Raw genomic sequence first — 15,173 nt, 5'->3', positions numbered from 1 at the left:
TCTCTGCACTCTTTCCAGCTCCTCATTGTCCTTTTTGTATTGTGGTGACCAGAACTGGACACAATATTCCAGGTGTGATTTGACCAGTGCAGTCTAGAGCAATACTATCACTTCCCAGGACCATTCCACTTTTTTACTATATGTGCTGCCGAAGTGAGCACACCCATGATCTTGACACTATACCTCTATTGATGCAAACTGCATTGGATCTTTTGGCAACTGCGGCACATTGCTGGCTCATGCCTAATCTATGGTCTACCAAAACACACAGATCCTTTTTACAAATGCTACTGCTAAACCAGGTATGTTTTCTTGTACATGCCCATTTGTTTTTTTCCTGCCTAAATGCAGAACCTTACATTTCTCATCACTGAACAATATTTTATTGGATAGGGCCCAGTGTTCAAGTCTATCAAGATCTTTCTGAATCTTGAGCCTCTCTTTTGGAGTGTTAGCAATCCCACCCCCCAAGCTTTGTGTCAATTAGGCAAATCCAGTAATGTTTATTTTGAGATCCCACTATAAAAGATTATGGTCTCATCATGTGGTAGCACCTGGACAGCCTTGAATGAGCTTAGAAGCTATGCAGGGTTAGTACTTAGATGGAAGACTATCAGGTCATCCTAGGACTGCAGGCTGAGAAGCATGGCCATGAGAAATCACATCATTGGAAGAAAATTGCATGATTGTGCCTTTAAAGTCACCAGAAGTTGAGCATGATTTGGAGACTTTACCTTGATAAAAGACATTTACGGGAAGCACATTTCGTTTGCCAGCTCAGGCTGTGCTGGGAGTTTCTGTTCCACAGAATTGTTGAAAAGCTATGACTCGAAACTATGCTGATCAACAGCTCCTCTGCAGCCAGTAGCTTGCTCACTTGCCAACCATCTCAGGCTAGAGTTGCCCTTGCCAGAATGCCCTGTTACTGCCTGATAAGCATTCCTTCTACATTGTTCTCTTCATTCCAGTATAATCTTCCTGTTCATCATGAATGGTCTTTTGACAAATCCATCCATCAAAATATCCCAGCACACAAAGCGCATGGAGAAATTTCCTTCTTGAGTGCTCTCCACTTGTAAAAGCGCCTTCCCCCCAGATTCACTGAAGCCCAACCAAGCTATGAAAAGATTATTTTTAAAATCTTTTATAGGTGGGGTTAAGTTTACAGCCCTTCGGTTACCGATGTGCTGTTACTGTTCCAATCGCTGGTATATTTCTGCACCCAATTTAAGAGGGTGGTTGGATCTTTAAAGCCAGTCGTATACATAAGATCCAGAATAGCATAGTGGTTAAGTAGACTAGGATTTGGGGAGACCTACATTCAAATTCAGCTTCAGCCCCAGAAACTTAGTGAGCACTTTGGGCTACTTGCTTTCCCTTGCCCCAACCTACTTCACAGGATGGTTGTGACCAAACATTTCTGGGGATTTGAATGATTGGGCTCCCCAGTGCTGGGGAATAATTTTCATGTTGCCCCTAGTTTGTAGTCTGCCCTCCTGCCAAGTTAACTGAAGGTAGCATAAAGCATATTCTCATAAATTGGTTTACAATGAGTTAGGCAGCCACCAAGGCATACCAAACAGTAAATCATTAGCTGAATTTGTACTACACCCTAAATCAGAAGTAATACACTTTTTCTAAGTTGGGGTTTGGTATGATGTACTAAGGAACGTATTTCCAAAAGCAGTAGGTGAGTCAACGAGAAAATTAAATTCAATTCCACTGATTTTAACATTGAATATATTAATATGATTACTCTCCACTCATGTATTTAACAATGTTCATCCTCTGCCATACTGAAAATTACAGTTGGATAACTGAGGGCCACATGAAGCCTGGGGGCCAGAGGTGTCTTTAGGGGTGGGTGTCAAAAAAGCCAAGATGGTGTTCACCACCAAGCAGATGCCCATCTGGGACCTCTAGTTGTTTTCCTGCGCAAAGTCATAAATCATGACTACTACCACATATTGACTGTGGCTAGTTTCAGATAACACACTAAAGCACTATGCTGGCTGGGGAATTCTGGAAGTTGAAGTCCATTCACTTTAAAGTCGCCAAGGTTAAGAAACGCTGCACTAAAGTAAAACCACAACATTATGGTTTTCTGCAATATCTGGATCTGGGCAAGACTGTGCAGGAAGCTCCTCCTAGCTCAGCCAGATATATCCTGTCAGGAATATATTACTTGCACTCTTTGGGATTCATGTGTAGCCTGTTGCATACTATCTGGGGCCAATCTGCTTATATCGTAAATTACTCACATATTACACTAAGTCATGGTTTGTTCTCTTCCTTCCTGCCCTGGCAGCAATCCCCAATAATGCAATATAAATCTGCTGGCAGAATGCAAAAAATTAGTGGTGCCTTTTTCAGTTTTTCTCTATCTGAAAGGAAATTGATGCTTTCCCCTCATTGATTGATTGACTGATTGATTGATTGATTGAATGGTGTAGTTGTCGAGGTATTGGACTAAGACTGGGGAAAAGGTTCAAGTACATCCTCAGCCATGGAAGCTTCTTGGGTGACTTTGAGCAAGTTGTTCTCTCTTTCTCTCGTTCTTTCTCTCTACTTCACAGGGTTGTTGTTGGGATAAAAAGGAGATTCCCCACCTTGAGCTTTCGGAGGAAAGGTAAGATATAAATCAAGTAACTTTAAAATGAATCTTCTTCCATTCTTGGAGAATTCCATAATGGAGACAGGTATTTTTTCTCTCTGACTTTCCTTGGTTGGCCTGTCTTCATTTTGGTTGAACAGGGCAGATGTGTTAGGCTTCAGATAGGTCCAGTGGGCCTGTTCTGCTTAAGGCCAACTCCCCCACCCCCTGTAAAAAGAGTGAACAATGTCACTGCTACACCCAGCAGGGTCCACAAAGGCTGACTTTTAGTAAAGTCTTCTACTTTAGCTCCTAACATAGTCCAGGAGTCAGAAACTAGAGCATTCTAATCCAAACACATCAGGACATCCTATACAATGATGTAGCAACCCACAGCTATCTCCCAGTCTCTCATAAGGTAACCAAGCACAACACAACGGTGTCTTAAAATTCAAAATAGTTTATTGCTCTTCTTTGTCAAAATGCACTTCTTACACTGCCTTTTACCTAATCAGCACTTTGTACCACTGGGTGTCAAAATGTAACTTTTTCAACTCTCTTGTTCAAGTGTGTAACACCATATTAGAACTCTGATTTATTCCTGACGTTCTCCTAAACAGTGCTGGTCTAAGACCCCGCTTAGCTTTTATATAAATACTGTAAAATTTCTCTAGACCTGCAGCATCATAAACAAAAGATCTATTAAAGTAGACAATATGTTCAATATTTTTTCTTGCTTTTCTTGCTTTAAAAATATACCTAAAACTTTGAGATAATCTTAAAAGAGTAACAATTGCAATAAGAAAAATACAGTGCATTGACTTGAATATTGCACTGTCCTTAAAGCCAATATTACTTTTGCATGTTGAAAGCAATTCAGAACTCCCCCCAACATACAATAATTTAGGTTTGAGTATTAGACAAGGCAGATATTATTATATTTTCACCTGCAATTCACAGCTCCTGTGAATAAAGAGAGATCACAATAAATATTAAAATAGGCTCTTTTTTTCCTGTAAGGCATTTGAGTATTACAAAGTTTTTAATAGATGCCCCCCCCCGCTCCTCCCCCCCCCCCCATTTTTGTATTCTCCAACTACCTTTCGCAGCAAGGCTAAATAACAGATGGCAAGAGTCTGATGGCGCAGTAGCAACTTAAGTGATAAAGCAGAAAATGACTGGCAATAAAGTAAACTGCTATGAAGTGTTCAAGAGTTCGCAGTTTTCACTGTAAGAGCAGGGGGATCATTTTAGTCCAACTTTGCAATAATATCTGTCTTGATTAAAAGAGAGAGAGGAGGGTTGGAAAACGAGCTTTCCAACGCATAAGTCTTTTTGCAAGGATTTGTTTTTTTTAAAAAAAAATGTCTGTAACACTATAAATAGCTTAGGTATTGATATGCATCCTTCCTAATATGGTTGATTTTTCTTTTTTAAAAAAGCTTGATTTATTATTATTATTATTATTATTATTGTTATTATTATTATTTGTTTTCCTTTGCTTTCTTGGCCCCCTCCATATCTTTCCATTCCTTCATAGCCAGAAAGGTCTTTCTGGAGATGGGTTTCTATTGCATACGGTCTGGTTGCAGCTGTGTAGGTGGATACTGCACAAAAGCTGTGGGTGTTGCTATTGGTAGACTGGCAGCCGTGGCAGGTTGAGGAACGGCACCCGTGTACCCATATCCCACAAAGCCAGCAGCAGGGGAAGGAGCATAGGGATACTGGTCGTAGGCAGCAGTGGTGAACTGCGAGTAGGCTTGGCTTGCAGTTGTGTAGTCTATGTAAGGAGAAGTGATGGACTGGACAGGAGTTGGGATCACCATGCTGGGCTGAACAATTGCTTGAGGATAGATAAAGTGATGGGCCAGCCTGTAAGGAGAGAGAGAGAGAGAGAGAGAGAGAGAAACAGTCAGATTGTTTCACTCAATAGTGAGTCCAGCCATAACTATGAAATGGGAAAGCAACAGCACAACTGAGGTTTAATTAAGAAACAAGGATTACTGAAATCATGGCAGGATTGACTGATACATTCTTAAGAATACATGGATCCATGAATAACGTAACACAGAAGCTCCTATTCAAACTTACAATTAGCCAACCTCTTCAGAAGTACTCTACACCACTCCCTTTCACAACAGTTAGTATTCCCCACATATTCATCAAAAGAGACTATTCTTTAACTGGGATGTCAAGACACATGGATTTCTTCAAACCTTAGTGTTTCCTTCAGCCTGTTTAGGTGAGCAGAGTTCTGTTTTTGCCCTGTCAAGATCCAGACTCAGTGAACCTCATGACCAATCTCGGACCATTGAGAAACCCAGGGTGTAACTACATGACACATCAAATGGGGGTCTAAGTGATCATAATTAACACATGCAGGGATGGGATGTTTAATTATTTTCCTTCTGCACTGCCAATGCTGGCACTAGAAAGCCCCCACGGGCACTTGACATTTGTTTTTGGAATATTTGGGAACAGGGCTGAAAAGGAAGGGAAATTCTTGTTGATTAACTCAGGGCCATGTTCACATGGTTGTTCTACACTGGGGTGCAAAATTTCTATTGGTTTGAGACCCATGTTGGCTTTGCATAGCATGTTCTGGGCAGCAGTCTGGATGGGACCAAAAATGGGCTTGATTTTCAGGGGTATGTGCAGTAAAATGTGAATCTCTGAAAGACTTGCCCTATTTTACTCCCTAATTCACCTGCACCTCACAATCAGGCCACATTTTTCTGCTATGGACTTGCAAAAGGCGTGCCATACTTTTCACACAAATGTTGGTTTGCATTTCTATCCCCGTTATGAGGAACGCTCTGAAAATGGATTTATGGAAGAGATTCCCCCCTCCCCAACCCCCAAGCAGCCAAATGTGCGCATCGCAGTTAGTGTTAAGCCTTGTGCAGCAGCCCACAATCATGGAAGCAAGATTCTCATACCGAGTCTAACTAGGCAGAGTTACTGCAAGGAAAAAAGGGCTAATTTCAAAATCTTGGAACTGAGTGGCCTCCTTTTATTACTGAGTATGCTAAGGAAAGGCCTCTCTGTTGGCTTTGATCTTCTTTCCAACTGAGTTTTGCTTTAATGGGGTGGATGTTAATACAGTGGCTTATTTGAAACCCCAAAATGGCCATCTGATGTTGTTCTGCAACATTTTGGAAATAGTTATTGTTCCCTCACTCAGGAAATTCCATCCCTCTTGAGTTAGGTAATGACTTAGCAAGCCCATTTGCACAATACGCTGAACAAGGTAAGTTTCACTGTTACCCTTGATTAGTTTTTTTGATGGCTTAACATGTTGGGCAAACCCAACCCATCTGAGAAGTCTATAGTTCACTGGATTGTGCTGTGTGCTTGGCTGTGTGCTATGTGCAGACATTAGGCAGCACAAACATGCTGCCAAACCAGAAGTGTCCAGCACTAGCCAGGACAATGATCTGCCATATACATCTATAGAAGCCACTTAAGAAAGATATGGACAATTGTATCTGTTTAGAGCATTTTGACTGCTATTGCCATATTCAGTTATACAATCTATTCCTTATCTTAAAAGCACAGAAACTATTGGGGGGGGGGAGGAAGAGAGTAAATAAAATAACACTGTTATAGTTTTTCAACAAATTGTTATGATAAAGGACCCAATACAAATATACACGCACAGTTTATATGCACAGACAAGATGGGTCCTCAGCAAGGCCTAAAGTCATCATGGTATATGACAACGTATTCAAAGAAATCACACACACACTCCCCATTTTTGAAACAGTGGTCAGAAAGATCAGTCAACTTTCTCCAATCCACCATCCCGCCAGAGGTGTCAAGACTGCCATTCCAACAATAGGATGCTGGTTTGGGGAAGGCATGATGGGATGCTTTGCTGAAAATGGACAAAAATGAATTGATGATCTCGGGATTTAGTGATTAAAAAGGGTTGTTTATGGGAAGAAGGAAACCATGACAGGTAATTTGGGAGGGTGGAAATGATAATAACTATGTAGCTGCTGCAAAGAAGATCGGAGGTCACTTCTTTAGATATTTTGCTTAATAATTTGCTTAATAAATAATTTTCCCCTTTTCTTTCTCCTTCTTTCTTCTTTTTTCCTTGACTTTTACTGTTTCTCACTTTTTCTTTTATATTTTCATTTCTTTTTTCTAATTTTTTTTTTTACGTTTCTGTAGTTTTTAATCCCACATAAAATTATTTCTCAGTAAAAATTATGTTAAAAAAAGGAAAAGGCATGATGGGTTGAGGCTGAGGTTTCCACCCAAATGCTGTCTCCCATTTTCTTCTCGCAATACCTATGGGGTAATAGCATCAAAGCTCCCAATATTGTCTATTATCTGATGGGCACAGACTAATTTATTCTGGCTTAAATCATAGGAGGGGCCTTTTTCAAGTTTATGTAACATGTCAGGCTGTTGTCAAGGTCTCCACATTTAGACATGTACTGCCACAATGCTGAAGGCTTTTTTTACAGGACAGCAGTGATTTCAGGGGTCATCTGTTGTCAAGCATGAAATGCTTATTCTATTTATTTTTCCTCCTCCCACCTCCTATTCCTATTTCTCTGAAGTCACCAAACAAGCACCCTTCTTATTCCTTCTACAGGCTGGGACTTGTACAGGTTTCAGCTGAAAGGGCACCAAAAAAAGAGAAATACTTAACTGAGTGCAGCTGAGCATTTAGCGCTATGCTCTATTAATTCCTTTTTAGAAGAAATAACTAAAAGCAGGCTGGAGGGGGAAGGGGCATCTCAGGGGGCTAGAAGGGATGGCAGAGAAGATCTTCACCAGAATATTTTCTGGTTAAATAGTATATTTTGACTAATTTTGCAACAGGCAAGCTCCTCCCTCCAAGTGGCCATTCTGAGGAAATGACCCACATACCCTCAGATTTCCAAATGCCCCCAAATGGTGCCTACCTGCACCAAACCCTTTGAATCACTCATGGAAAAAGGCAATTATTCTACAGGTCTTGAAATACTATTTCAGTTGCTAAAGTCCCATCTATTTCTTCACTATTTGATAATCAAGGTGATAATCAGCAGCTATATATTTATTAATATGTACAATTTAATAAATTCTACATGGCATATATGTTTGCATTTTAATGGGCAAGAATCACTAGATGGGGCAGAAAGACACTTTTTCATCTGTACCAATGTGGCATTTATCACAAGGTTCTCTTGGGCAGTCCCAAATCCCTGAGAAAAGCAAATTTCACAGATCTGCAAAAGTGTGTTTCCTGTTCTTATGACTCTGAGCAGTTTATTATCCATGTTGCATACACTTGTGCAGTTCACCCATTCCTACCATGGTACCATCCAAAAGTATTAGGGCTGCAACTTCCATAATTGGAGAGAGAAGGCTAAAGAAGAGAAGGAGAGAAGGCTGAAAATTATGGGAGCTAAGCTGCAAAGATTTATAGGTAGTCTTCAACTTATGACCATTTGTTTAACGACCATTTGAAGTTACGACAGCACTGAAAAAAGTGACTTACGACTTGTCCTCACACTTATGACTGTCACAGGGTCCCCGCAGTCACGTGACCAAAATTTGGGCTCATGGCAACTGGCACGAGTTTACAACGGTTGCAGTATCCTGGGACCACGTGTTCACCATTTGCAACCTTCCAAGGGACTTCCGACAAGCAGTCAATGGGGGAAGCTGGATTTGCTTAATGAACACGTGATTCACTTAATGACCATGGTGATTCGCTTAACGATTGCATCAAAAAAGGTAAAATCAAGGGTGACTCACTTAATGACCGCATCGCTTAGTGACAGACATTCCAGTCCCAATTGTGGTTGTGAGTCAAGGACTACCTGTAGAAGGTACCAGGTTGGGGATGGATATTCTAGTCCAGTCTTCTCCAATATAAGTGCCATTCTGATGTGTGGACCAACTGCAAGACTTCTCAGCTATGGTCATAGTGTCCATGCAATATTAGGAATTGATAAACAGCTGGTGGACACCCAGAATTTGGTAGGCCAGTCTAGATTTTTTCATCATGGACAACTGATTGCAAGTACACTACTGGGTTATGAGGTTTCCCCGCACACATATAACCCCCCTCCAAAAAATCTGAAATTGATTCTGCTGCTGTCCCAAATGATAATAAAGAATAACCTGGACTTGCTGTTAAGTACAGTAGTTTCAAAGGTGGTTTCCATATCTTATTTAATATCAACCCTTAGCAATGAATAATGGATGTTGGCAACTAAGCCATAAATAGTGTTAAGGAATGGGGAATGGGAGGCTTATTTAGACCAGACAGAGAAATGAGCAAACAATTCCTTTAGCCATAGTTAAGACAGGTGGCTTTATATTGATTGCACTTAAACAAATCTATATTTAGCCTGCTGGGGGAATAGAGAAAGAAGAATCGTTTTCAGCAGAGACGGAGCCAAAGGTAGAAACTACTTGTGCCCAGGAACGTCTCTGTAATTTCTTTAGAACTACATTCAACATAATAAATTTATTTTTATGTATCTAAAGGCTTCCTCACCTCCCTTGCCTTAGAAGTCTAGGATGTTAGTTTTGTTTTAGCTTCTATTCCACAGTCATATACCATAGCAATTCACATATTGCTCTAAAACGATTATGTATCTTTTCCTCTAGTCAAGCAAATATTATAATCAAGTTAGATAACTTGCAGTACTCCAAATGCTACTGTGCTAGCCTGGCATCTCCCACCATTGATTATGCTTCCTATGAACGCTGGAAGTGATCTCCAGTGCCTATCCTTGGAATAAGCCTTTACAATTCTTCTTACATCTATCTTAGATATTCATTTAATATGACCCAAATCTCAAAGCTTTTCTGCTTTTAAAACAGGCTGAAGGAAGTTATGCTTCCTATGAATGCTGGAAGTGATCTCCATTTTAAAATGGAGAAAATAAATTATCAAACACACATGGCAAGCTAAAAGTTTCCTAGAACAGCAGCAATTCTTTGAATTAAATTTGGATTGTTTGGGTAAAAGAAAATGCACACAGGTATACTAGGCTGATTGAGTTCTGACTACTTTTTCTGACCAAAAGAACACACCAATTCTAAATCATTTAAAGATGCACCATAATGTTTTAAAACTACAAGATTTTTTTTTCCTAAAACTTGAAAAAGCTGTTTTTTTATTTTTTATCTTTTAAAAATGAAAGTATGAACTTCCCCTGTTTTGCAATTCTGTTTAAAATGTGTGGGAATCCAAGACAGGCCCCTGATAACAACTCTAAATGCCAGAAGAAAATTTCACCTGAAATGCAATTATGAAAAACATCCATCTTGAAACGGTCACCACACATCAGATCTACCCTCTGAATGGGAGCTTGGGGGCTTTTCATGGCATTACTGGTTAACCCCCGGCCAAGACCACAAACATTTTGAGCACATACCAGAAACCATATTCAAACCTAAAATTAGAACCATTGTGGCTTGTTGTAGAGATTTATGCCAGGTTATGTCTTCTATTTTATTTTAATCATGCTAGTTTTAGCCAAAAGCCACAGTGCATAACTTACATGGAAGGAGAATTGCTGGACATCCTAGCCTGGATTTTTGTCTACTTGTTCGACTTCTATCCCATCTTACATGCAGGAGTTAAAGATTCTTCCCGCTTATTTTCCCCTCACAACAACCCTGTGAGACAGGTTGGGCAGGTTGGCCTGACAGCGACTGGCCCAAAGTCACTTCCGTCCATGTGCCTTTTGCATTTTATTGGCCTACAACCACACTGTTTACTATTCCTTTCCAACCATATGCAAATCTAAGATATAACTTGGTAACATTTTAAGCATCTGACAAAATGGGCTGCAGTCCACCAAAGAGATGTGGTGCAATGGACTAGGAGTGGGAAGGTCCAGGCTATGGAAGTTCACCTGGTGATTTTGGGCCAGTTACTTCCTCTCAGTCTAACCTACTTCACAGGAAAGTTGTTGCCACAAAAAATAGGCAGAAGGAACACTATGTTTATCACTCTGAGTTCCTGAAAGAGAACTTGGATGTAATAAATGTGTTCCTGTCCTGAAAGAGTTCCAAGAAAGCCAACAGTCCTGGACAATTCTTAGGACCCTTATAAATACAGGAGTGCTGCTATTCCTCATATTGGCCCTGCTCTCCACAGTGTCATGGAGCTTCTATGGGATTTGGGATGCTAAATGGATTCCTTTTCAGCTCAGCTCCTACTCCAGGGGTGACACTGGGAGGGCAGTTTTGCAGCATTGCTTCTGCAACTGGGCTGGTGGAGGGCTTCCCATAGCTTCATCCCACTTCCTGCAATTTTCTCATCCTTCCCAAAGTCGAGGCACCATGGGCCTTGGCTTCTTTTGCCCAGGAGTGCTTATAGGTATGAAATTCCCTATAAAAATGCAGCAAAGGAACAAGTGGGATGCAGAAGTGGATGACCCTCCCCTCCTCTTCCACCAAAACCAGGAAGTAGCCATGAGGACAACCACAAAGGAAGTTACAGGATAAGGCTAATGGATCTGTGGGAATGCCCTCTAAGGAATGCTTTGCAGAGTTCCTTAGGCTCCATTCTCTCCCCACTCCTGTTCAACATCTACATGAAGCTACTGGGTGAGTTCATTGGTTAGCGTGGGGTTAGGGTTCATCAGTATCTGGATGATTTACAACTCTACCCCGGGCAGGCCAAGTGACGCCATCAAGGTGTTTTGCCAATTGTCAAAGCACTGGCCAGGTGCAAGACAAGTAGTTCTTTTAGTTCTTTTAGATCCAGAGACAATGAACACACCAGTAGGTAAGGAGATTTTAAGTTTTATTGTTAACTCTAGCAATTTAAACAGAAATATAAGAATTAGCAGATAGAATTAAACAGAAATACATAAGCATAGTATAAAAGCATGACATGCCAAGCAAGATGATAAAACTCTTCCCCTACTGTCGGGAGCTACCATAAGGCGATAGTGGAGAGACCCCCCAGGTGGCTTAGATAATCCAGCACCTAGCCCCGAGGCCTGTCCACGCTCCAAACTCCAGGGGCAATGGCAGGGCTTTTTATCAAAGGCTGGCACTGCAATCCCATGACTCTGTTTTGAGTAAGGGGCTGTGACAGTGACCTTGAGCAGATGTTATACCTGCTCATCATGTGAATCAAGAGCCTGGGAACTGTATAGATAAGCTAGCGCTTAACCTAAACAGTCTTGAGGGTTTCCCTCCCCCCCCAACTTCTAAGTAAAAGTGAAAAACAAACCAGCTAAATATTATTATGACTCAGAGTGAACTTTCTTAATGTGTGCAGGAGAAATCAAACTGTGCCACATAAACTCCTTGAAATAACAATGGTCTTCTGTGTTGCCACTACACAATGTTCTTTCCCAGTGTCTGGAGGTTGTGGGGTCTGGAAGAAGAAGAACTAACTTCAGCTCACCCCAAGCAAGACCAAGCAGCTGTGGATTTTAGCACTTTCCCTCCCCCTCCCTTCCCCCAATCTGGAAGCTTTCCATCTGCAGCTCTGGATGGGTAGTAGTTCCTCAGATAGAACTGGTGTGCAGTTTGGGAGCTCCTTTTGGAGTCATGCCTTCTGCTTGAAGAGTAGGTGGCAGCTGTGGCCAAGTGGGACCATGCCCAACTCCATCTTATATGCCAATTGAACCTCTTCCTAGATCAGAAGGCCCTGTTTGTGGACACTCATGCCTTGATTACCTCCCATCTAGACTACTGCAGTCACCTCCCAGCTGGACTACTGCAACACTCTCTACAAGAGCTGCCCTTGAAGAGCATCTGGAAGCTACTACAACATGGTCTTGTAAGCTATTTGTGAGCTGCACTGGCTTCCCATGGGCTTCTGGATATGATTCAAGGTGAATTTCATGCACAGGGCTGGGTTATTTGGGGGGCTGTCTATCTCCAGTTATGTCCACCCATCTAACAAAATCCAACAGAGTGGGCCAGCTTCAGGTCCCTTGCATGAAACAATGCCATATAATGGGCCCCTGGAGACACACCTTCTCTGTTCATGGCACCTGCCCATTGGAACCTCCTGAGATGATGTAATGGTATGTGGGAATGACCTTGGGAGACAGGGAAGAGCCACAGGGGGAACGATTGGATAAGAGGCAGCTGAACCTGCAGAAGGAATAGGGGCATGGCAAACATTTCAGAAGGGAACCTCCCTAGCTTCTTGGGCTGTAAAGGTGATGGGGGAGAAATGTACTTTCAGACTTGCAAGATTCTGTTAATATAACCTTACAATGAAGTAGAATTAGTTCATCTGGGTGTGCTTCCTATCTGGACTATCTTGGAAGGCTGACAGATTCGGATGGCTCCAACTCTGTTGGCCTTCTGTAAGCTTTAAAAACTAGATTTTTCTCCTGAGTTTGGATGGTGGACGAGCTTGTCTGGAAAACTGGTTTAGGATTTTGAATGTGTTTTATTTTAGGCCTTTGTTTATGCTGTTTTATATTGAGTTGTGGTTCTTTTCTATTTTGCTTTGTTCTGGGCATCCAAAGAAATCATTTAAATACATAATCCGTCCATACATCTATACATACATGAAAAGGAACTATTCCAAGCTGCTTCCCCATTACCAGTGTAGCTCCAACAAGTATTTTCACTAGACATGTATGAAGATGTAAGCAATGCAAAATGGCTGCTTAATCATGTGAAGTGCTGTGTGGCTTGAAAAGGCAGCACAAAAGTACATCTATTCCCTTCTCCCTAATCACTCTATTTCACATGTGCTGTAGTGGCTCAAGCCTTTCCAGTAAGACTCACACTTGAGTTCCCAGCATGGCTTTCATTACTCTCCATTTACCATCCTCGTTCGATTCAGGCTATGAAGCCACTTTTGGTGCAGTGCAGCCTAATGAGGCCCCACTGAAGTCAATGGGGTGTCTAAGCACAGACAGACCAGAATTGGACTGCTTTTTTTTTTTTTAAGTGGAGGACACTATCATTTCAGTGGGCCACCCAGCATTACACTTGCCTTAGCTTTCACATGACTGGGAAATGAGAGATACCAGTCTAACCAAAATGGTAACTCAGGTAGTCCTTGTTTAGTGACTGCCTCATTTAGTGACTGTTCACAGTTATGACAGTGATGAAAAAGTAATTTTGCAACCAATGCCTGCATTTATGGCCTTCTCAGGTCTGTAAAGCAAAGGGAAGCTAAAGTAAGATCATAAGCACAATTGCAGTTTCATTTAGCAACCACTTCACGTAATGACCAAGTTGCCAGCTCCAATTGCGGTTGCTAAACGAGGACTACCTCTACAGATTTTTCTCTTAACCTAAGTACGATATATTTGTTCTAACCAGGCAGGGCATGCCCTAATATTAGGCAGAGAGAAGCAACTGCCTCATGCAGCAGATTTAGGAGAACTTGAAAGGACAGCAAATAATTACTTTTGCTTAATGTGTTGATAGTAGTTATTTTATTGCCAGGGTTGGCAAAGATACTTAAGCTGCTTGACACAGGCGAACGGTGGGCAGCATTTGCTACTTCGCCACAGGCAGCCCAATGTCTGGAGTCAGCCCTTTGCCAGCTACCTGCCTCTCCAAAACCTGAAGGGATGGGAATTGCGACTCAATGCACAAGAAGGGCACCAGTCTGGGGAAGGCTGGCGTATATGCTTGGGCCTGAAAGCGAAAACTCTGCGTTTAAGTAACTGAAGGTCTGTACAAAAGTGTGTGTGCATGGGGGGGGGGGGAATCCTCCACAGCCTTGATATAGTGTACAAGTTTGATTCTTTCATTGGGCTTACAGCAGGGGCCCGAAGCTCCTGTGAGCCATCAGGCTGTCATACCATTTGTGCCGTTTCCAAGTTCTCATTCTTCCTCATGTGCACTGAAAAGCCATCTTTTTAATCCGAGAAACTTCCCCTTTTCTCCAACCTTTAATGGCAACTGAAGCTATCTGAATGCCAAAACCTTTGGGGGGAAAAAACCAGCCACACACCCAGCTTTTTCTTTCAGGAAAGACAACATGTGCAAAGCTATACCAACAAGTACGAAGTCAGAAGAGCAACAACCCATTATGTGAACAACACACACACAGACACACACACACACGTATATGTGTGTATATATATATATATATATGTGTGTGTGTGTGTGTGTGTGTGTGTGTATGTATGTATATATAATTTTTTTAAATAGTTCATCGATAGATTCCTCCCCTCCCACCAGCAGATTCAACGCTTCATCTCTAGATCTGTGTCACTGCAGCAATGAGCCACTTTAAAGCCTGGAAGACTCAGAAATAATTCTAGGAAGTCTAAAAGGGTTGTTAGGCAACCGAAGGGAAGATACAATCGGCATGAAACAACAAAATTCAAGGGCAAAAAGAGACAGCTTGTCAGCCAAGTGGTAGCAACTGTTTCTACAATTGAGGAGTTTTAGAAAGAAAGAAAGGGAAAAAATGCTTGTCCCCTTTTTTAATGGAACTAGAAGGAAGAGAATAAACAAACAGGGTTGGCTCTTCCAGTCTGCAGAGGCAGGAGAAATAATTTCCTAATGTGGACACAGCCACAGAATTAAGAAGATAATTATGAAAGCAGGCATTTTCAAATTGGATCCTAGTGGAAGAACCATCCGTTTTGCCTTGGCTATTTAATAAAGTTGG

At 41.6% G+C, this 15,173-nt stretch overlaps 1 protein-coding gene across 1 annotated transcript in view; it reads right to left on the bottom strand.

Moving 5' to 3' along the window:
• Positions 1-3,035: 3,035 nt before the first annotated feature.
• Positions 3,036-15,173, bottom strand: part of RBM38 (RNA binding motif protein 38) — a 36,127-nt gene continuing 23,989 nt past the window's right edge. The window contains exon 4 of the mRNA XM_007428289.4: positions 3,036-4,465. Within this exon, the coding sequence (XP_007428351.1) occupies positions 4,162-4,465 (304 nt within the window). The 3' untranslated portion in view covers positions 3,036-4,161. The remainder of the gene's footprint in view (positions 4,466-15,173) is intronic.

The sequence above is a fragment of the Python bivittatus genome, unplaced genomic scaffold, assembly GCF_059951505.1.
Source record: "Python bivittatus isolate LINGU-HERP-01145 unplaced genomic scaffold, Pbiv_v1 ctg000700_np1212, whole genome shotgun sequence".
NCBI classification, from domain to species: Eukaryota; Metazoa; Chordata; class Lepidosauria; order Squamata; family Pythonidae; genus Python; species Python bivittatus.
This window is presented reverse-complemented; position numbering and strand designations above follow the sequence as displayed.